The sequence below is a fragment of the Perca fluviatilis genome, chromosome 14, assembly GCF_010015445.1.
Source record: "Perca fluviatilis chromosome 14, GENO_Pfluv_1.0, whole genome shotgun sequence".
NCBI classification, from domain to species: Eukaryota; Metazoa; Chordata; class Actinopteri; order Perciformes; family Percidae; genus Perca; species Perca fluviatilis.
Window position 1 is genome coordinate 14525138 of NC_053125.1, and position 23024 is coordinate 14548161.

Here is a 23024-nt window from a genome sequence, read left to right on the forward strand (position 1 = left end):
GGAGCTCCGTAACAGAGACCTGCCGGGAGTTTTATTACTTAAGCACCCTTGATCGATCAGCGAATGTATAATTCAAGAGCATCTGGTGGCAAGGTTGTCAGTGTCAGACACGGTGTGCATGACTGATCTCTCCCCCTCCAGGGCTAGAAGTCACAGAAGGAGTTAACTCACACAGGCTGTCAGCTGTTACAGAGATGTAAGGGTAGAATCGGGAGCAGATAATACCAGAATTAGTATTCAACCTGATGCTCTTGCAACTTGAGGCTGCTTACCTCCCTAAAAAAAGGTGCTAATGTAGGAGTTAGCTTTATTTGTTGAAGTGTATCGATTTCAAGCTCTTAAAGTTTGAATTCCGAGTCTCAAAGAGGTTTTGTTTATTTATGTAATCTTGTAAAAGATTTAGGTTGCTCTCGTTCTGAGCTTTTAGAAACTCTGTGTCATCCAATCCTTTCTTGCTGGTTATCAAGGCCTCGTTAGAAAGTGATCCATCCCACGAGGACAGGGGAAGTGTCCTCGAAAACAAGTATGTCCCCCTCTCATTCAAGTTCTCATATAACTGAAGTCCCTCTAAGGTCTCACTGGAACTAACTTAATCTGTTTGTTGTGTTTGCAAGACCATCCACTACTTTCATCCTCAGTTGATTTATTGACAAAACTCTTCATGCTAAACATTATTTTGCATACACTGAAACTTAAAATGAACGCACTTGGTACCATTCAAGTCATTCACTTAGATGAAAGCTGTCACAGTTCGATAATGGGAAGAAATTTGAAAGAAAATGCGTTTGAAAAGAAGTAAGATTAATAAAAAACAACTTACCGATTTAAAATCACCTTCTGATAAAAGCACTTATGCAAGCCTAGCTAGCAATTAAGGAAAGTAGATGTTTGAATGAACTGTTCTCATTTGGCAGGGATTTAAAAAGGGCTTTATTTCCAGAATTAAAGGACCAATTAATTTTATGAAAATGTGCTGGCAGTGTAATTTGGTCAGTTGTGTATGTTAAATACCTTGAAAGAAAAGCATCATTCCAATTACTGCAAGTTCACTTAACTTTATACGTCCGTGCTGAACAGTGCTTTGCTTGCAATATATCCACGGTATTTATGGAATGCACGCATATGTGGTATGTGAAATCTATACTTTGTCAAAATCCTTTTGATATCTCTCCTTCACTGTCTAATAAAGCAAAGGAAGCACTTTGTTATATTGGCGGAGGAGAAGATATTGACATGGCATTTTGGTGGCATTATGAAGCCAGTTTAATATCTCCTTATTGTGTTGTAACAGCGTCACATCATACATCATCTGTGGCATGAGGTGGAGCACTAAATGGCTTGTTTGAGCTGATGCACCAGGTTTAAGAAGGTTAGCTGCATGTGAAAATAAAAAACTCCTCAGTGGCATTGAGTCCATGAATATAACTCAGATTGTCTTGATTGTCCCTCGTGCTTATAACGTTTTCAGTATCTGCAAAACGGTTTCCATTTTCTTTTACTTCGCTGGAGCAAGTGTAAGTAGAGATTGCAAAAGGCAACCTTTAAAATAGAGTAGGCATGTAAAAAGCTCATGCTCTGTTTGTCTCTTTATTATCAATTAATCTTCATTTCTCTCACAAGTCAAAATAAAGTGAAAAATGTTCATCGCACTCTCCAGAAGCCCAAGGTGATGTCAGCAATTTGACAGTTTTGTTCGAACCGCAGTCCCAAAGCCAAAGATTTTCAATTTACTGTCACATAAGACTCACACTGAATGTCTTTCGAAAAATGACTTAAATGTAATAACCTCTTACCAAAATAGTATTATTTTTTATTTTTGTACAATCATGTGAAGAAGAGAGGGACATACTGCAAACTCTTCAACAGTTGTTGGAGCATACTGGAAAAATCCAGGGGGAAAAAATGGTAGAATCCACACAGTTTCTTTGCTCCCACATTGTTCTTATTCACAGTGCAACATTTTGAGCAGTCGTACAGTAGATCTTCATGACGCACCTCAAGTCATTCTACAATAATGAAATATCTTAAAACATACATATATAGACCTTAATCACAGAATACCCAACATCTATATACACATATACACATGAGGAGTACGCAGCAGATTAAAAGCACACCCATCTGGCAGTGTTAACTTCGTATCAAAGACAGCCATGTCCATATATTCTCCCTTTGTCAATGTGCAATCCTGACATCTTGTGATTGTTTTTTTTTTTTTTTTTTTTTTTACAACCAGTTTCATTCAGAGTATTGGAAACATCCTCCCCATGTTCCTGGTGCTGGCCTTTATGTACACTGTGTGCATGACCATCAAAAGCCTTGTGCTGGAGAAGGAACTCCGGCTCAAGGAAGTGCTGCGTGTTGTTGGCATTCAAAACGGTGCGCTTTGGTCTGCAAGGTTCACAGAGAACATTGTTCTGCTCGCAGTTCCCTGTGTGCTCATAAGTGTCATGCTTAAGGTCAGTGGAAAAAAAAGTCACTCAATGGAAAGTATCAAAACACAAAGCATACAATATGAATATAATGCGTGTATGAAATGCTTTTTCAGTCATATTTTGTCCCCAAATAGGATTTATTTTGCATAAAAAGTTGTGGTTAAAGTCCACTTTTTTGTTTGGTTTTCCATCGGTGTGGGAGAATTGCAGCATCCTCAATGTGGCTGCATCTTCTTGTATTAAAATAATTTTAATTTAAACTCTAGCCCTAGTTTCAGCTTAAAAAAAAAAAGATAAACATGACAAAGATTACATTACCGCTCATCAAATACAGCAGGTCATACAGGTCAGAGAATTGTTCATGCTTTGTGTTTTGGTATTTTTGCCTTCTATTAATTATCACCCAATTAATGAGCACAGAACCAAATTATTATCCGTGATTCTTCATCTAATTAATTGAGCATGCAACCAAATCTGCAATTTAGTCAAATTAAAATCATGGCAGTAGTATTGGCCCTTTATTTCCTGTTATTGCATCACCTCTTCTTTTGTGTCTTAACAATAAGGAAGGCTTCTGTTATGTAATTTGAGAAGTGAATTATTGATACTGTATATTTCCATGATTGCAATGAACATGTATTATCTTTGGCCACTCTGCACTTTGTTGCAGTATTTTAAAACGAATTTGCTGAGCGATTCAAATTAATAACCGTAAGTGGGAGAAATAGTGGTACACCAAAGACCTCAGGTTAAGAGAGGGGCACTAGTGTGTGGGCTGAACTGCCTTTTGCAGCCCTGCAGTTTTTTTAATCCACGGCTCTGATTTGTATGAAAAAGTACGATAATTTAACTTGTGTGTTATGTAAGACAAATATCACAAAACAAGATCAATATATGGCTTGTTTTTTCCTGTGCTGACTAAAACAAAAGTTAACCCTTCATGAGTAATTCAAAGCACCATGTTTCGATTTATCGTATCCGAAATGTCACCTGACTTTGAACTCATGCATAATGTACACAGGTTAGAACAGTAAGAACAATACTTTAGACAAGCAAAGCCTATACCTTCCCATCACGCTCATGATGTATAACGCACTGTAAGTACAATCGTCTAAGCTGGTTTTATTCCCAGATAAGAGGTCAAAGAAAATGTGAACAACATTTGTTGTGTGCAGTGTGTGTTTTTTTTTTTTCTTTTTTAGCAGATGTCTACATACTGGAAATATCGCATAGGTTGTGAATGTTTTTTAGTTGTTTATATACTGATCCCTCTGTTAAATCAATGATTTGGTGGGATATTATGGACTTGCTTATCTGTTGGAATGATCCTGCTGAAGGATCAATGAGAAAAGATGCACAAAGCTCTGCTTTCACAAATGGGAGACCCGTACAAGATGTAGCATCATTTTTATTGGTGTCCTTTGAGTAGACCACATCTTTCAACAGTCCCTTGTTTTGTAGGCGATGTTAATGAAATAAAAAGGATGGTTATTTTAGATCTGCCTAATCAATTTTTGCAGTTTAATTGGGAAATGCGGCTGGTAAATAAAAACTGATAATTGAACACCTGGGTGAAATGTAATTTCCCATCAGCCTAATATGTTTACAATTTGTTGATAGCTTGCAAACATTAATAACAATAAATTGAGTTAGTTGAGTGCCTTGGAGGAGCAACTGCAAACACAATGTGTATTCAGATCACAGGCCCATTCTAAATGATAATTTCACAGCCATTTTCAGCAGATTAATAATAATAATAATAATAATAGCAAATCAAATGGTAATTATCATAAGGCTGTATCTGGATTAGGTTTGACAAAAAACAGTTGTGTCATCTGCACCCGAGTCCTCCATCATTTTACATGTGTCTTCTATTCCATTATGGAGGAGGTAATGCATTTATTATTGGGCATCCAGATTGATGACATTTCACTGTTCCCACATTTGGTTCCAGTCTCAAACCAGCTCAATCAAGGTGTTTGTTTTTATGAAAACAACACAAATCAGCGATGATCGATACACATTTGCTCTCCCAAACAGTATGTCCTTGTTTTGAGAACGTGAGACCACCTCAAATGCTTTGTCAATCTGATTAATTTGTTGTGCAAATGACCGCGTCAGAGACCACCTTCACAGTTAGAAGACAGCTATTGACATGTCATCAATCACTCACGTACACAGGACTAAAATAAATTAGACACTATTGATCCATAAATGGATAGTGGTGAAACGTTACAATTACCTTAGTACTAAAGTCTGATTTTGAAGTACTTGTACTACACTTTATAGTTCAACATTTATTTGGCAGCTATAGCTAATTGTGTAAAATATGATACATTGTTCATTGTAATTAAGACCGCCCTCATTAGATACATTAAAATGCTGCTTACGTTTACATATTAAACGTAAGCAGCTTAAATACTTTCATTGAAGTAAAATTTTGAGGCAGGACTTTTATATGTAGATTTACATTCTGAAATTACTACTTTTACTGTTATTTCTTTCTCTGAGTGCTTCTTCCACCACTGACAGTGGTTCACACAGTGCTGTTGAGAATGTTCAACAGCACTGTCACGTGCAAGTGCTTTTTTTTTTTTTTTTTTTTTTATCACCATTATAATGAGAAGTCTGACAGTTACCGACAGACTTATCCCCATTTACTCCTGGTAATAACAAGAAATATGTATCCGAAAGTCTCCTCTGGAAAAAGAAAAAGGCACGATAATCAAAGTGTAAATGCATGCAGAGAGCATTGCAATCAGAATGCTTATAGATTGCAGTGTGATAAGATCTCAGCCAGGTGTAAATGCATTCTGCACAGTTTGGTTACATTTTGAAATAAAAAAAATGATATTAACTGGCCCTGTGTATGGGAAAAAAGGTTGCTTATACCTGTAGTGATGAACCCACAAATAGTCATCAGCCTTCCCTCAGCTCTACAGAGCGCTCGAGCATCTTCCAACTCATTATTTGGGTTTATGGCCCACAACGTTACTGTTTAGGTTCAGTCTCACCGCTGCCATCAGCGCCGTCTCCAGCAGCAGGCAGCTGTTTTTAGTAAGAAAGCTCTGAAAACCCACTGTATGCTACCTGCTTGGAACCAAACAGCAGACAGACAAAGTTAGCAACTAGCTGGTGATCACAGTAACAAAGGTCAAATGAATGCTGACGTTGCTCCGTATATGTTAGCAAACGTTGGCTAACATATCAACTTTATAAGTTGATAATATGTCAGTGTTGTTTTTACAACTTTTTCCACTGCCCCCATTTGGCTAAATGATTAGGTAAAGCTAAGCTTAGAAGTCACCCAATCTTGCCTAGTCCTGCTACCTAAAAGGAAAAGTAAGTAGACCCCATGTAGCAACATAGTTTTCATTGACCTGATATGTTTGATGACAAGATTGCCCACCTAGTTTGCATATTGAGATCTAATCATAATGCTGGCAGAATTGCGTTATCAGTAATTCTGATTAAAATCGGTATAAATGTAAAGGTCTGTGATCAGATGTTATTATCCAGATACAGATTGTATGTTACTACCAGATGTATGTGGGGTTATTGTCTTGTCTGGTCTGGGCTCCTCCACCTTTCAGGTTCCTCCAGTCTCTGGCCAGCTCCCTCCCCTTATTCATGACTTTAGCCTGGATCTACTCAGTGGCCATGATCGTTAAGGGCATCGTCGCAGAGAAAGAGGCGAGGCTTAAGGAGACAGTGAGGATTATGGGCCTGAGAAGTTCCATCTATTGGCTGAGCTGGGCAGTATCAAGTGTGCTGCCGCTGGCCATCAGCGCCCTCCTCCTTGCCCTTTTACTGAAGGTGATTTAAAAAATGATTTAACAATGATTCAAGGAGGACCCAGCACTACTTTTGGAGAGTTTGGACTATCAAGTCTCATGGAGTAATGAGACTTTTGTTTAAAATAATGAAGATGTTAATCTGAGGAGAAAGCAAAGCACTAGAAGGAGATAATTGTACTTGGTGCTAGCACAGTTGTACTTGAGAGTTCATTTAGTCTGTGGAAATTTGGAAGAATTTCTAAAATGAACATTCATACAGCTCCATGTAACAGTGCCCTCTATAAGGTTTTTAATCATAATTGTATCCAGTACAATAGCACCATTATCCCAACTGTTCAAGTACCTCTTTGAATTTGGCTCAGAGAAGACATCATGGTGTAATGGATGGATTCACGAGTAGCTCACTAAAATTAGAGAAGGGTCCTCCTTCAAACTGGCAGTAAAAGAGTGACATATTTAACGACTTTCAGATTATGTAATAGAATATCAATCAACTGGAAAATGTTCAGGTGTCTCAGAAATATTGATACACTAGATATTTGAACCCTTTCAAAACTTTTACTCTGGCTACTGTGTTGTAAAAAAAATCTGCTATAATAATCATGCTTTCTGAATCTCTTTGTTTTCCTGATAAATAATCTGCAAGATAACCTCCTCTACCAAAACTCACATTTTTAACATAAAATTCACATTTCTGTTTTTCTCCCGTCTTTTATTTGTTCTTCTGACACAGTATGGCAAGGTGCTACAATACAGCGACCCATCAGTAATCTTTGTCTTCCTGCTGGTGTTCTGCCTGGCCACCATCAGCCAGTGCTTCCTCATTAGCGTCTTCTTCTCTAAGGCCAATTTAGCAGCGGCGTGCGGCGGCCTCCTCTACTTTGTCCTCTACCTGCCGTACATCCTCTGCAACGCCTGGAGCGACGTCATAGGTTTTCAGGCCAAGGTTGTCGTGGTAAGTCTGTCTTTAGCTCTGACATGGTTTTTAATATCTTCCCCTGCTGTTATCATACATGAGGGCTGACCGTATTTTGAGTTTAATTCTTGTTATGTTTTTGCCACTATAATCACCCTTTGGCAATCCAAATTTCCATTTATATCCAAACAGGCACAAGTCTGATTTGATTTGGTGCTGGTTGTTATGAAAGCAAATAAATTGACTCCCAGAGTCAACAATACCTGTGAGAGGTTTGCCTTTATTGTACCTGCATAATTCCCCTGATAATGAGGTGTGTCTGCATGATGAATTTAGAGGTACCGTGAAATTTAAACTCAAAATCATTTAGGAATTGTTTTAAATATTAATACTGCTACTACGCATTGGTTCCCATTTGTTCTGACGTATTTGTACACAACCCTGCGTCTGTCTAGTCTCTTTTTTTTATGTAAATAAAAGTAAGGAAGTTGGGGATTTTCTCCTATCCTCTAAGGAATAAAGATAAATTGTACACCATTGCTCAAGTTTCAGTGTAGCCTTTTTACGTGACCTTTATGCCGGTGCCGGTATCATTTGTCCTCAAGCTGTCCTTTCTGCAGACATAGACACACAAAATCTTGGATCTTCATTGCCGTGTGTGCGAGTGCATTTTCCCAGAATTTCAATCGGGTCGGGTTTTCTTATTTGTATATTCCAACAATGCGGTATCAGGTGTGGGTGGCCAAGGCGAACAGTCTTATGTGTCTTATTTAACAAATTGAACTATTGACAGTCAATAATACACCTAACAGAAGTAACTACTGCTTTCATCTGCGGACACTTGGTAAACCTTGCTTTTGCCAACAAGCAGTGCCGACAAACCAGGTAAAATTGCTTGTCTTTGAGTTTGTCCTTAAAAACTATGTCATTCTTTTCCTTTGAAAAACTTTTTTCAGTCCATTTCCTTTTACAGACTGCATGCAGGTTAGGTAGGCATTTTACATATAAAGCACTGCAAACCTTATTTAATCTCTACACAAAGTGCCATTGCTCGATCCTCCCCCAGAGCTGAGATTTTTCTCCCCTGCTCCAACTAGATGGATAGCCCTCTAATTAGCATGAGCAATGATTCTCTGACCAAACCACTATCGTGTTCATCCTTACACGTGTGTGTGTGTGTGTGTGTGTGTGTGAGTGTGCGCCAACTCCAATGAAACTACATCGTGCCAAGGCATACAAATTCTCCCCCACATTGTCCTTGATAATGAAGTCTTTAATCGGAACAGAATTTCAAAAGATCACCTGAACAGTTTTTGATTGCAGCCGTGTGCCAAAGGAGACCTAAAGGTTTATCAGAGGGCCACTAGAAGATGGGTCCTAGTCACAATCCAACTACCTATCTACTCTATTTTGACTATTTTCTCCCTCTTTTACATCCCATTTCTAATGAGGTAGAAACAAGAAAGAGCCCAGAGTTTCTTTATGTTTTGGAAAACCTGAAATATTTTCAATTAACCTTAAGTACTGGAAAAATCCTGAGTCAAATGGTAATTCCTGCAAACTCATTTCAAACTTCTCAGATTTTCCTTTGCTGAAATCAATTAATTGATCTGTGATTTTGATTTTTGGCAGCTCACTTGAGCATATGGCTTTTGTTTGAACTTTTTTTTGCAGTAATGGGACTCTTCTGACATTTCTAATATATAACATATTGTGTATATATACACTCCCCTAAAGGATTATTAGGAACACCATACTAATACTGTGTTTGACCCTATCCTATCAATATGGGCCAACATTTCTAAAGAATGCTTCCAGCACCTTGTTGAATCAATGACACAAAGAATTAAGGCAGTTCTGAAGGCGAAAGGGATCCCCCACACCATTACACCACCAGCACCACCAGCCTGCCCAGTGGTAACAAGGCATGACGGATCCCTGTTCTCATTCGGTTTACGCCAAATTCTGACTACCATCTGAATGGCTCAACAGAAATTTAGACTCATCAGACCAGGCAACATTTTTCCAGTCTTCAACTGTCCAATTTTGGTGACCTCGTGCAAATTGTTGCTTTTTCAGACCATTCTTTGTAAACCCTAGAAATGGTTGTGGGTGAAAATCCCAGTAATTGAGCAGATTGTGAAATACTCAGACCGGCCCGTCTGGCACCAACAACAATGTGACGCTCAAAGTTGCTTAGATCACCTTTCTTTCCCATTCTGACATTCAGTTTGGAGTTCAGGAGATTGTCTAGACCTGGATCACACCCCTTAATGCATTGAAGCAGCTGCTATGTGATTGTTTGATTAGATAATTGCATTAGAAATGAAATTTAACAGGTGTTCCTAATAATCCTTTAGGTGAGTGTATATATATACACTACATTTATTCAACTGCAGACAGAAAAGAAGGGAAATGAATAGCAACAAAGGCCCACAGCTGGAATCGAACCCAGGGGCTTTGAAGTTATATAGTATCAGCCTTGACCAATCAGATATCTCAATGCCCTACTAATTATTCTCTGAATTAATTGATGAATTCTTTGGTCTGTAAAATGAAAAGAATGGTCATAAAATTGTGAAAAATGCCTGTGCAGTTTCTTAAAGTCAAGATGATGTTTTCAAATTGCTTGATTTGTCTGACCATCAGGCCAAACCCCAAAGATATTTAAGGTGCTAATCATCACGTTGGAGAAGCTAAAACAGGATCATCTTAAAAAATTACTTAAACAATTACACGCTTATTAAGATTGCCAATTTTCCCTCACTTTACTAATTGATTAATGGCATGATTATTGCAGCTCTTGCCCCCTCTTTGTCTTTAAAAATCAAATTAATTCTGAGAAACGCTTAAAACACACGCACGTTGTATTCTGACATTTTCATGTACGACAAAGAACAGATTATTACAGCTTTTAATGGACGCTTCTTCAGACACAAACTCAATTGTCTCTGTTGTGATCCCATCCCTCATCCCAGATTTAGTTGTCATAAATGTCCTGGAAAATGACTTCCTAGAAAGAGCTGGAACGCTGATTTCTATTCCTCTCAACAATGCTCCTTGTCTGCAGCGAGCTGAATGGTGGCTGAATCTGCAGTGTCGACATGTGTTCAATAGAGGGGGCTTGTTTTGTCTGCTTCCCAACTCCTGCCCATTTCTCAAGAGCCAAATAAGTGGCTCCTGTGGTTTTGTCAGCCGTTCATACAGAGGTCAAGGATGGATGCCCCCTAGCCCTGCTGTCACCCCTCATCTACTGACTCTCTGTTGATTGCTTGTCAGTAGATGGGCACAGGAGGTTGCCAGCAGTGTTAGCAGCCAGGATAGAGGTTTGGGTGTCACTGCAGGGCTTTCCAGATTCTCTGCCTGGTAATGTAACGTCGGGTAGACAGTATCCATGATTGTTTGTCTCTGAAGCTTCAGCAAATGCTGCTGCTTCTGCCGGAGTGAAAATGCTGTGAGCAAATGAGGCGTGGTAAAACAGCTGGCGGGCAACATGGCAATGCAGAGTGATAGGCCATGGCAGATGATGTCTCACGGGCAAAGTATCATTTGCAATTTCCTACAGTATGAAGGCTCCAACAAATCTTTCATTTTCAGCACACTTTTTTTAGCCTCCATCTTTGTTCTTGTCTAAAATGAAGTCCTTTTAAGATGTTCACAAAGGCAAAAACAGTGTAGAAATGTTTGCCATAACAGTTTATTGATCAATTTATTGTGACCTTGGGTGGTAAGATTAAGTCATCACCTGAATGATTTAATAAAACATTCTGTGACTGGGTCAACCTCTAGCTCCCCCAGTAAGAGCGTGCGCCCCATGTAGGGTGAGTCCTTTGCAGCTTCCCGGGTTCGAACCAGCCCTTTGCTGTGTGTCCTTTACTGTGTGTCGGCCCCCATCTCTCTTCCACCTTTCTTGTATATCCCATGTCACCTTCAAATAAAGGGAAAAAGCCCTAAAAAACAATCTAAACGTTCTCTGACGGGGTTTACTCTACCTCACCTGGTAGAATTTGCACAGGTCCTTGGCACTGACCCAGGTTCAAATCTGACCCATGGCCCTTTGCTGCGTTTTATCCCCTCTCTTTCCTGCCTGTCTGTACTAACTAATAAAAAAATTATAACAGAACTTTATAGATTTTGAATTACATTTTGGAAAATACACATATCTGGTTTCTACTAAGAATTAGATGAGAGAGAGAGAGAGACACCATTCTCATGTCAGTATGTTAAATATGTAACTAACTTAGCTTAGCATGAAGACTGGAAACAGGGCAACAGCAAGCACATGTTATATTTCGTTTGTTAAATCCGTACAAAAACTGGAATGTAAAAATGACAATTCACTGTTACACAGGGGGTTATGTGACTGACTGCGGTGCACCAGGTTCTGGACGAAAACAGTGCTTAGATTCCACGCAAGTTGGACAGTGCCACGCTAGCTTGATTACCGCCGCTGGTCCTACATCTGCACATGACAAAGGAAGTGGTGTAATTCCAAGAGAAATCTATCTCTCAGCGTAAAAGAAAATGAGCATATTTCCCAAAATGTCTAACTGCTCCTTTAACTATGGATGTTTTTATTTGCACATCTTTTATTCTCCAGAGTTTGTTGTCATGTGTGGCCTTTGGCTATGGCTGTGACAACTTTGCCAAGTATGAGCAGCAAGGGATCGGTATTCAGTGGTACAACATCAGAAAGAGTCCAGAGGATGGAGAACGCTACAGCTTCATCGTGTCCATCATCATCATGCTCTTTGATGCTGCTTTTTACTGGGTGCTCACCTGGTACATTGAAAATGTCTTTCCAGGTATTCATTTTTAAGCAGATTTATTAAAGTATTTTGTTATTTGTAACACTGCCATATCTAAAAAAAGATGGAAAAATGCAAAGATTTGGTGTTATACAGAATTTTCCCCTTTTGCATAAGATGCCTTCCCTTAGCCCAGCTTAAATCAATAGGCCATGTAGTCCTCCTAACAGGCTAGTCTTAATGCTTTTCTCATCAACCGTAATTAAAAGAGGGATTTGTGCCAGGCTGTCAAGAGGAAACATACACTGTTAAGTGCAATATTTCCTCAAGCAAAGCTGTTGAATGTGATTGTTCTCCACGCTTGATCCCAGGACAATATGGAATCCCGAAGCCATGGTACTTCCCTTTTACTGCATCTTACTGGTGTGGGACAGCCTCGGTGACTGGCGTTGACCACAGCTTGCTGAAGGACTCCCCTGTACATAACGGTAAACGGCCAAATCATTTTCAATTTTCAGCTGTGGTGTGTATCCGTAGTGTAATCTACGCAGTTATTATGTATGTGTCACATTCTCAACAGCTCAGCCATGTACAGTACTAGAGGGAACATAGTTCTAATAAGAAGTGTTAAGAAGTTAATTGGGATGGGTCGCAAACAAACATTAGCACCTTATTTGTCACTTAGGGTGATAATGGAGCTTGACGCTTTGTGTGGAGTTTCAAGTCTGGAACTTAATAAAAAAACTATTTCCAATTAACATCCAGGGGAGTGAGCTACGGTTGTTGTTTTTTTTGTCTTTTAGTGCTCAGCAGTGTTTTCTTTTTACCCTTGCCTAATCAGTAGTGTTGACAATAAGAATTAAATGAATAATAACATACTTAATTTTAAAAAGGCACGTTTTTTTCAGTGTGTACAAATGTTACCAATGTAAACAAACATTTTGGGGCATTAATAAATATTACTTAGTTTAATTGTGTTATTATCTTGTGTTGGTCTTTAAATTTCTGGAAGAAGGGCTACTTTGTTTACATTAGGATAATTGTTTGTGTCTTTAAAAGTCCTATCTTTAACGGATTTTACCTGCTTTTATGCTTGTTTTCTTTATGTATATGTGCATGTTTATGAATGTGTTTCTAAAGAGTATCTGGAGAAACCACCACCTGGTATAAAAGCAGGGGTCTCAATCCGCAATCTTGTTAAAATCTACAAGACTGGAAAGAAGCTCGCTGTGGATGGACTGAGTATGGACTTCTTCGAGAATCAGATCACATCTTTTCTTGGCCACAATGGAGCCGGAAAAACAACCACAATGTGAGTTGCATTATCTATTAGTCCCGTGCTTTGCCACTTGGCTCAATGTTCATGTATTTTCACAGGGTGCAACTAATCTAACTTGTACACAATGCCGACTGTGCTTTTGCTACATTAATTCAGTGGTTGCTGCTTGCAAAAAGTGACATCTTCTGAGAGGACATTTATCACACAGACTGATGTTGTGTTGATAGCGGGACTTATCTAATTGCTGTTAAAAAAAAAGTGTGGAAAGGTTGGAAGGGCTTTAGGATGACAGGAAATAACTGAAACCCAGTAGCCCAGAAAGAATGAGCGAGGGAGAGAGCAATTGATGCAAGACTAAGGGCTGAAGAGAAGACATCCGCTCTGAGCATCTGTGACGAAACATAACAGAGAGGACAGAGGAAGGACTCTGTCAGACACCGAAGCTCTGTGTGGATGCATCTCCACAGCAAAGTTTCTATTTATGTATGAGATGCAGTGTTAGAATTGAGTTTGTGCTCATATAAAAATAAGACATCAAGTAGAGTTTTTGGAGATATGCAAAACCAACCAAAACACTCAATATTGAATATTGTTGAAGTGTTTGTTTTGTCTAAATTGTTAATATTATACTTTCACTATTTTATGATCTTTTGTTTGGTGTTTGGAAATTGTCTTCCCAGGCTATAATTAATTATACATAATTAATGGCCTGAGACCGAATACAAGTTAATGGTGATGATACTGTATGGATAGTCATTGCTCCAAATGCTCTGACAGCAATACAGCACTGGTTCCATTATTCTGTACTTATTTTTTTGTAAAAGTATCTTTTATTTTCCTTTACCTTTCCTCTTTCTCTTTATGAACATTCCATTAGAATATGTCGATAATTTAGGATATGATGACTATTGACATGTCTATTGTTTAAATGGAGCTGGGAATAAATCTAATTTACCATTATAATAACCAGCTGCTTCTAAGTTGAAGTAACTCTCCTTTTGAGTGCTTTGGCAGCTCTATAATTATAAATGAGTTATCATGAGGTTAAAATCAACAGCCTTGATTAATCTCTAAGCTTTGTAATAAGGATATTTGTGTCTTATTTATGTCTTTTTTTTATTGTCTCTGTAGGTCAATTCTGACAGGACTGTTCCCACCGACATCAGGAACAGCGCTCATCAACGGATATGACATCCACACGGACATGGACAGCATCCGAAAGTACTTGGGAATGTGCCCACAGCACAATGTCTTATTCAATGAGTGAGTAAATTTAGCAGATCCATCCATGTTCTCCCCTGGTTATTGGTATAATCATCTTGTTTAGCTTCTGGTGTATTTTTAAAAAAAAAAAGGAAGAAAGGGAGAAAAGGTCATTACGCTGCAATTTAATAATATGGATAACGAGGGCTCAGTCTTGGCTTATGTTTCACATCTACAATTATCCCTTTCCATTTTTCTCTTTAAAAATGAAATGAACTTTGCTCAATCCGTCCACTAAATTTCTTCTAATGGCTTCATTCCCAACCATTATTCAGTTTTTTATTTCACCTTTAGAGTCCCCCTCTATTTCTCTCTCCACACAAACTGATTACCTGCAACTCGACACAAGTCCTACATCATAATTATGGCTAAGCACCTGCAAATTACTTTCATTAATATTAATCCCAGACAGTCAAAGCATCTATATTAAGTAGGGTAAAATATTCATGCAAACATAGAGATAGATATTGCGTCATATTATTATCCCACCTGTGAGGCAGTTATGATGAAGCTCAAGACTTTTCTTCACGTCGGTTCACAAAAATGCACTTAGAGTGGAGCCAGATCATCTCGCAAGATGCATAAATGTGACATTTTGTACATTCCAAACACTTACATGTGAATAAGTGGCAGCTGATGGCTTCTATTGTCACCCGTGCCGCCTGACATGTCAGTCAAATGGGCGTTATATTATTTTCACCTTTACAGGTTGACAGTGGAGGAGCATATCTACTTCTACGCCAGGCTGAAAGGATGCAGCCACGATGAGGTGAAACATGAGATGGACCAGATGATAGAGGACGTCGGTTTACCACATAAGCGGAAGGATCTTGCTAAGAACTTGTCAGGTGTGTCTGTATGTGTGACGTGTTTTGGATGTGTGTATTTCTGTGTCTGAATGAAATTATGCAGAGATCTAAATTTCGTTTTTTTATGTATTCATCAGTTCCTGTGCTCGGTGCATTAATTTCCCCTGAGGAGGAATATCATCTGTAGATTATCCTTTTTATTCAGGATAAAGCTGCCCTGTTATGCCCTTCCACTGCCAGCACGTGTGCATGCAGCTGTCTCAACGTACACATGCACTGTACCTGTGTGTCACAGCTTGTAATTCATTGTCTGGGGGGCATGAGCAAGTCCTGCTTGATAAATTGTCCTCAGTCACGGATTGCTTGTGAGCAAAATCACTGAAATATGACTGTCAAGGTTGATCTATGCTGACATTTCCACTACATTAGCACTACATTGGATGCATTTTGAAGAGCTCACTATGAGAGTGGAGACTGGAATAACCTGAGGAAGGTGTATCTACCTCACTGCCATCAATCATTTTACACCATGCAAAAGACAATAAAACCTGAAGAAGTCTATCTTGACACATTTAGTCCATAATCAGTTCCCAATATTGTGTCCATTTTACATCTGAAACCTAACATTGACAGATATTTGTGTAGGATTTGTCACTGATTATAGGCAGAATTCCCAGGACAAAGATGAGGATCCATTTCATGTCAGCTGCAGTTTTCTAAAAATAACAAAATAAAAAAAATAAAAATCACAAAGACAATATATATTACTAGGATAACTTACTTATTGTTCTGTGTTCTAGGTGGGATGCAGAGGAAGCTGTCTGTGGCTATAGCATTTGTCGGCGGCTCAAAAATCGTCATCTTAGATGAACCTACAGCGGGAGTGGACCCCTATGCACGCAGGGGTATCTGGGAACTGCTGTTAAAATACAAACAAGGTATGGAATTAGTAGTAAGAACCAAATCTCCACTAAAGGCTTTAAAATCCTTCATGTTTGTAATTGACAGAGCTTGACGTGTTTGACCTGTTTCAAACTGAGAAAGTTTCCAAAACTGAGCTGAGCTCAAGGTTAACTTGTAACTGTAATGTCTCAAATGAATCCACTATTAAAGCTGTTAAGGTAATTAACCATCTAGAGTAGCCAGCAGAAGTTATTTTCTTTGTTTGCCTTGCTCTCTGTGACACTCAACTGTGGGTGGTGAGAAATTGTAATTTGTACTGGAACAAATGGAAATAGAAGTGAAGACAAGTGAATCCAAGAAGCTTTAATTGGCATTGCTATTTAACAGTGTCCCTAATTGTCTGCCCTATCAATCAGCTTGTCACACTTCGGCCTTATATACTTTGTGGTTGCTAGTGGCTTTAAGCAGGACATGGACATTATCGTAACGCATAACTCTCAACAGAAGTCTAAATGTTTAATGTGCATTGAGTGACATTCCGCCCTCACTGTGTCATTAGCTTCTCTAATCATGTCCTTTCACTCGAATTGGGAGGCGGAGATAAGTCTGTTATAGTCTGTTATAATGAGAACACCCACATCCTGGCTGGTTGAATGAGTCCTGTTTTGTGCCTCTCCAGTCTTATTTGCACTTCAGTGTTACTAAGGTTTGTCATTAAGGAAAAGCTGCAGGCAGTCTATTTATATGAAAAAGCTGAAGGCTATAATGGGGCTTAATATTGTGCTTCTTCATAGCTAATTAAGTTTGCAGGTTTTTTCACACTGGCTGGATGACCATATTGCTCTAAGTGTGTATTGTTTTCATTCAATTCAGGCTTATTTGCTACGAGGAACATGGGCATTGGGTACTCTGTTAAATGAAACTCTCAATGTACATTTAAGATGTTTACGATTTAAAAAAGAATGCTTAATCTGTCTTGTAATAAATAAGGAATGTTATTTAAGCTAATATGGTGGCATGTTGGTATTTTATTCTTCCTTAGATCTTTGCATTTAAGGTGGCTTTAATGTATCTTCTGTCGTGTGTCTTTAGATTTAAAGTACAAATTTTAAAAAGCAAATACAATTTTTTTTTTTGCCATTACTGTAAATCGGTTACATTTAAATTACCCTACACATTATGTTATAAAATGGGCCTTTAGGATGATATTTATATTATGGAATTTATACATGCTGCGACTGCATCATTTAATATCACCTGATTTATTGGTTGTAATTGATAACTTTACAAATTTACAAGCCTTTTCTGGTGCCTTAAAATGCCTGGTGCCTTTCCCTTATATAGCTCTTTACTGCCACATAAATATGACATTTTATTTTACAGAGATGCACATGATACACAACCTAACATTTTAGATTACATAGCTAATAAACTTGTTATCCAAGGATTTCTCCCACTGACTTTCTCATTTTAACAGCTTGTCTCAGCAGCCATGTAATCACTGGAAGTTAATACAATAGCACCCCTGAAGTTAAGTTAAGATTGAATTAGTAGTGCAGTGAAATAACAAAGCAGCTCCTTTCAAAATACCATAAACAGTATATTACAGTAGTATATTACAGCATTGAGCATCTTAAATCCCACATTGAATACTGACAGCATGAATGTTGTATGTAGTCTGAGATTAGACCTGACACATATAGGAAGGTGATTTCATTTGTGAGAAACTAGGGGTGCAAGAAAATGTGGGAAACAGTTCATATTTTCCGAGCACTCAAACTTAATATAGTTTGTAGCGATTCTATTTACTGTAGACTCTGTTTGCACTTGCACGCATTTTTACAGTTTTATCTGGCATTTGTGAAAAGTTGAAATACCATGCATGATGCATTTATTTTAGGATTACAAATTAATGTGGGGTTGAAGCCAATGTTGCAGTGCAAAACTATTTTTTTTCTTGTATGTGATCTTACTTAAGTCGTTTTCAGGATATAGAAAAAAAGTGGTTCTGAAAATGTGTTGTGTTAAAATCTTCAATAAAATATGTTGCAGAGGGTGGAGGGGAAGACTGGAGTGGGCTATAAACTTTTAACCATAGTATTCAGAACATCATGTAACATTTAACACACTATTCACACAAAATATGCTTTCAACCTGTGTAACCTTCAGCAAATACTCACAGATTCCTTGCATTAACCACAATCTCTGAGTTTCAATTTTTAAATTCTAACAGTGAATAAAACATATTGAGCATGCAGCTGCATTTCTACCAGTCAGTTTTTATTATATTTGACTGGTTTTAATTGAAACAACAGGCCCATCTGTTTCTTTGAACTCCATGAGTGTTTAGGTCATTTTTAAATATATTGACCTAAATTGATTGCCTTCCCCACACCTGGGTAGCTTTTGCTCGGATTTCCTCCCACAGTTTAAAAACATGCAGGTTAGGTTAAAAGGCAACTTTAGATTGGCCGAATGTGAGCGTGACTGATTGTCTGTTGGCACCTTGGACAGGTTGTACCCACCTCTCGCCCAATGCCAGCTCGGATCGCCTCCAGCCCCCCGCTAACTTTCAAAGTATAAGCCGATATGGCTAATGGATGGATGATTGCCACAAACAGCAGTTAATACAGTTTTGTCCAATAATTCATCTTACTGCCGATGTACATAATATCTGTCCAGGCTTACTCACCCACTGTGAAATCCATTTCTATCAACTTGATTTAGTGGGAAGGAAGCTAAATAACAGAAACCAGATGTCCAGGCTCACTTTACTGTACGTAGTGCGAGTACTACCAATTTACCTGAACACAGAACTCTATTTGATATATCACTTTGTGCTGTAATGCACCACAACACACTATAAATCAGAATACCTTTGTGGGCCATCTGCAGTCCAAACACATTTATATTACTCCCAACTCACACATTTTTTTTTTTACCTTGTAAAGCACAGCAAATCTCCAGGAAAATTGTCTGAGTTCGAGCATCCCATGCAAAATGAGCTAGCTCAGTCAAACTAAAACTCAAGCAATCTCCTCAACCCACCCCCTTTATAAGAATAGATTCCCCTCCCCCTTATCTTAAATTGACTGGATTGTGGGCATTCATTCAAGTTGGCGTTTTGTTGGAGTTTGTATGTAGAGGGATCCAGACTTGCTTGGCATAGCATGAGGCAGCAATACTTATTGAGAAGGGATGGATTTAACAGCTCAGCTGGTGGCAGGGCACACAAAGTGGGGGAGATAGGAGGAGGGGAGACGCAGTGGATATAGTTGGCCAAGCAAAATGGCTGCATTGGGCTGCAGATAATGACCTCTGAGTGTGTCCTTGTCCCTGGGATAATGTGACCTGTGAGGATACACATTTAACTAGCTCAGTGCAAAAAAAAAAGCCGCCAAGCTCAGCTGAGCACCTGACCTTTTGCTTTAACACCAAATTCACTAAAGAAAGTATTAAAGAAAACCTCCATCCAGTCAGCTACTTACTGTGAGTGCATCTCTTTGCCATGTTTTGAGATTTATATTCTTGATATGGCACACCTGTTGATGTGATCTCAAACTTGCTTTTAAAATGATGTCTTAACAAGAGTCTACAGCTATGCTATTGACACTGTGAGGCTGAGCCTAAGCACAGCAGTGATTTGAGCTAAATGCTAATGTCAGCATGCTCGTAATGACACTGTTAACATGCTGATGCTTAAGCCTCATATTAGCCTCACTTTTTTTTTTACATATCTTTGCGCAAAACGAGGGCTGTAAATTTTGCCCATGAAAGTACATTAAGAAGGAATATTTTAATGGCCAGTATGAACAGAAAGTTGTTTGCTGTAGCCGTTAAAAAAACACTGTTTTTTCAAAGTTACCGACTTCTAAGCAGGTTTCTTTCTTTTCCAGTTAATGATAAAGGTATCGGGTTACATGTTTTCTCATTAAAAATGACTGGATCAAAGGTTACCAAGTACTCTGTGATTCTGCTTTCATGCCGACTGCAGAGACATGACGATGCTGTGACTTAATCACAGATCTAGTCCTTTTTTCTGATTTCTGGGGTATGTGATAGTTAATGTGTTATCTGATACAGCATGATATTAGAGGATTACAACACCTGTGAATAACCTTGCAATGCATGCTGTAGCTGTCATTGCGATTGTGCTCAGTTTGATGCCTCTCAAATCGCAGAACCAAAGAAGAGAGAGCTGAAATAAAATGTGGTATGATAGAAATGCTGGAAAGTAGGCTTAGGGTGGCCTTTATCATAATTTTAATTTTGTCCCAGATTCACGCCCACACACTCTTCTGGAGTTTGCTTTGTTGCCATGTGGAGAAGCATGGGTAAAACACACTGTGGAACTGGCAATAAAGAGATAAGTGACTACCATGCAGAGACAGATTGAGATATTGGCTTGATTTGAACACTTTTGATCTGTGGCATCTTTTCTTGTCAGGCTTCTTTTTCATAACAAAAGTTGTCAAAACAAACAAGCTCTAGAGAGAAAAGTGCTTCAGAAATGCTTTTTTTTTCAGTCAGTGACTTAACTTTTTTTTTTTTATATTTGCAATCCACAGTTTTTATTCTTCACTCCATGACTGTGACTCACACAGAAACCTAGACACCAAGCACTTTGCCATTCAGGTGACGATTGAGTCTCTCTTTCCGTCTCTTTTCAGGTCGCACCATCATTTTGTCTACACACCACATGGATGAGGCAGACATCTTAGGTGATCGCATTGCTATCATCTCCCACGGCAAGATGCGTTGCTGTGGCTCCTCACTCTTTCTAAAGAAATATTTTGGCAGCGGCTACTACCTCACTCTGGTCCGAGACGAGGCTGAAAAGATGACGGTTCAGCGTAATGGTATCAAACACAGTCAGGACAAAGAGGTACTAAAAGAAAGCATATGTGGTTTTTGGTTACGGATTAGCTTTTAAATCTGGAACCTAAATTAAAACAAAAGGTTGAAAATGTTAATATTCGCTCATGGCTTGCGACAGTCACAACATTGGCTGTGTGATCCTATTATGTTCAGATAACCACAAATGTGGTGATTAGGGCCCTTGCCTAACCATGCAATTACCCTTTTGTTTTATCGTAATTCAAATAATTTTACATAAAACTGCTGTAATTGAAGGGGGTTACTATTTTTGACTTCATGTATCGAGAAAAGAACTTCAGCTGCAAGCCCCTTTGACACAACAGTAACCTCTATCTAGTCAGTTATTGAACATGGCTCCCTCTGACTTTCCTGCATGTTCTCTTTCTCTCTTGCCACCCTCCCCCTATAATGATCTGTGTTTAGTTGCTCCCAGCATGAGAATTGGCAAACGCCTACGTGCTGGATGATACTTATTGTCACCGGGGAGAGGGGTGAATCTCGCTTTTGCTCGCCAATGGTGCCTCGCACACTTACTTTTAATCAATAGGAGCAAATGAACAAGATGCACTCATGCCAGCAGGGCTAGAGCAATTACCATTACTCTGCAGGCTCTTTGAGGTGAGCAGAGGCATTTGTTTGAAATAAATAAACATGCTAACACCTTTGTGGGCAAGGTAGAGGCGTAACCCCTCTCCGAGATGACGACTTTGTAATTCAGTGGAAGATTTTGCAATTACACAGCCAATATAGCTTGGAAACCGAGCTGGACTAAGTTTGATTGTGCTGATCTCATTTAGTGTTATTAAACTCCATTTAATACATGTCATAAAGTTCTTGCTGTGAAGTTTATTCAACCTTTGTTGGAATTAAAAATGTAATTTTCGTTTGTGTGTATTGTCTTCGGCTGAAATATTGTGACTTGATGTTACATTACAGGTCGCCCACATTGTCTCATGCATACATTTTGTTTAGAGCAATTAAATAGAAATGTGTGGATAGCATTGATTATTACATTAATGTAAGACAAGAGTTGTCAAGGAGGCACTGTTTATCATTCTAAGTGGCAATGCATGTTAAGGCCTTTCTAATCCAATTCTGATTAACAGGACAAAGAGTGTCCTTCCAGGGACAGCAGCCCGGATGATGGCATCGGCAGCCAAAGCTGGGGCAACTCTGATCTTTCAGGTAGAAACTGCATCTCTGTTACTACCAGTCGTATATTAGGATTAGCATCTAACCTAACCTGTAAGCCTATGCTATATCAAAATGTTAAATAGTTGGTACAGCATACATTTGAACAACAAACTGTGTGAATATTTGTGTAAACATTTAATCCAAAACTGAAAATGTTGTATCTATTCAGACCCCATATTAAACCTCAAGTAAAATGTGTAAGTTACTACAACACACACCGAGTTAGGTACTATAGCTCAACCCCATGTCAGCCATCATCCCAAAACAGGCAAACAATAACCATAAAACGTCTCAAAATAGCATCGTCCAATGGTGCTGAAGATCCATTTGCTGGTAGATTTTTTCACCTTTTCCATACCAAAACCAACAGACACCGCAGGAAAAAAAGTAAAGTAGTTTGCGCCTTTACTGTAGATGCTGTTGAAATGTTCTAAATACTGGTAGAGTGCACTTTAATGTCCCAGTAAAATGGATCACATTTTATTTTATTTTAGTCTCTCCTTTTTGAAATAAAGTTTTATTTTAATTTCCCAAATATATATTGACCCACGCCATACATGTATATACACTTCTGCTATAAAAAACAAAAACGCCACTCATTTACCAATCACACAACACGACTCTTACCCTAATAATACAACACTATTATCTTAATATTGTATTAGCTTAATTGATGTACATGAAACAATGTTGTATTTTTTTCTCCTTTAGCTGTCTTTTCCACATTCAAATATTGACACTTTTCCTTTGTTCCAGTGTTGTACAGTAATGTTGAATGGTAAATATAATTTTTACTGTTGAG

At 38.6% G+C, this 23024-nt stretch overlaps 1 protein-coding gene across 1 annotated transcript in view; it reads left to right on the forward strand.

Annotated features, from left to right (window-relative positions):
- LOC120573270 (phospholipid-transporting ATPase ABCA1-like) overlaps window positions 1–23024 on the forward strand; it is a 168971-nt gene that overhangs the window by 51898 nt on the left and 94049 nt on the right. Inside the window, exons 15-24 of the mRNA XM_039822907.1 lie at window positions 6029–6251; window positions 6966–7187; window positions 11749–11953; window positions 12268–12384; window positions 13037–13208; window positions 14307–14438; window positions 15147–15286; window positions 16048–16185; window positions 20821–21035; window positions 22135–22213. Of these exons, the coding sequence (XP_039678841.1) occupies window positions 6029–6251; window positions 6966–7187; window positions 11749–11953; window positions 12268–12384; window positions 13037–13208; window positions 14307–14438; window positions 15147–15286; window positions 16048–16185; window positions 20821–21035; window positions 22135–22213 (1643 nt within the window). The remainder of the gene's footprint in view (window positions 1–6028; window positions 6252–6965; window positions 7188–11748; window positions 11954–12267; window positions 12385–13036; window positions 13209–14306; window positions 14439–15146; window positions 15287–16047; window positions 16186–20820; window positions 21036–22134; window positions 22214–23024) is intronic.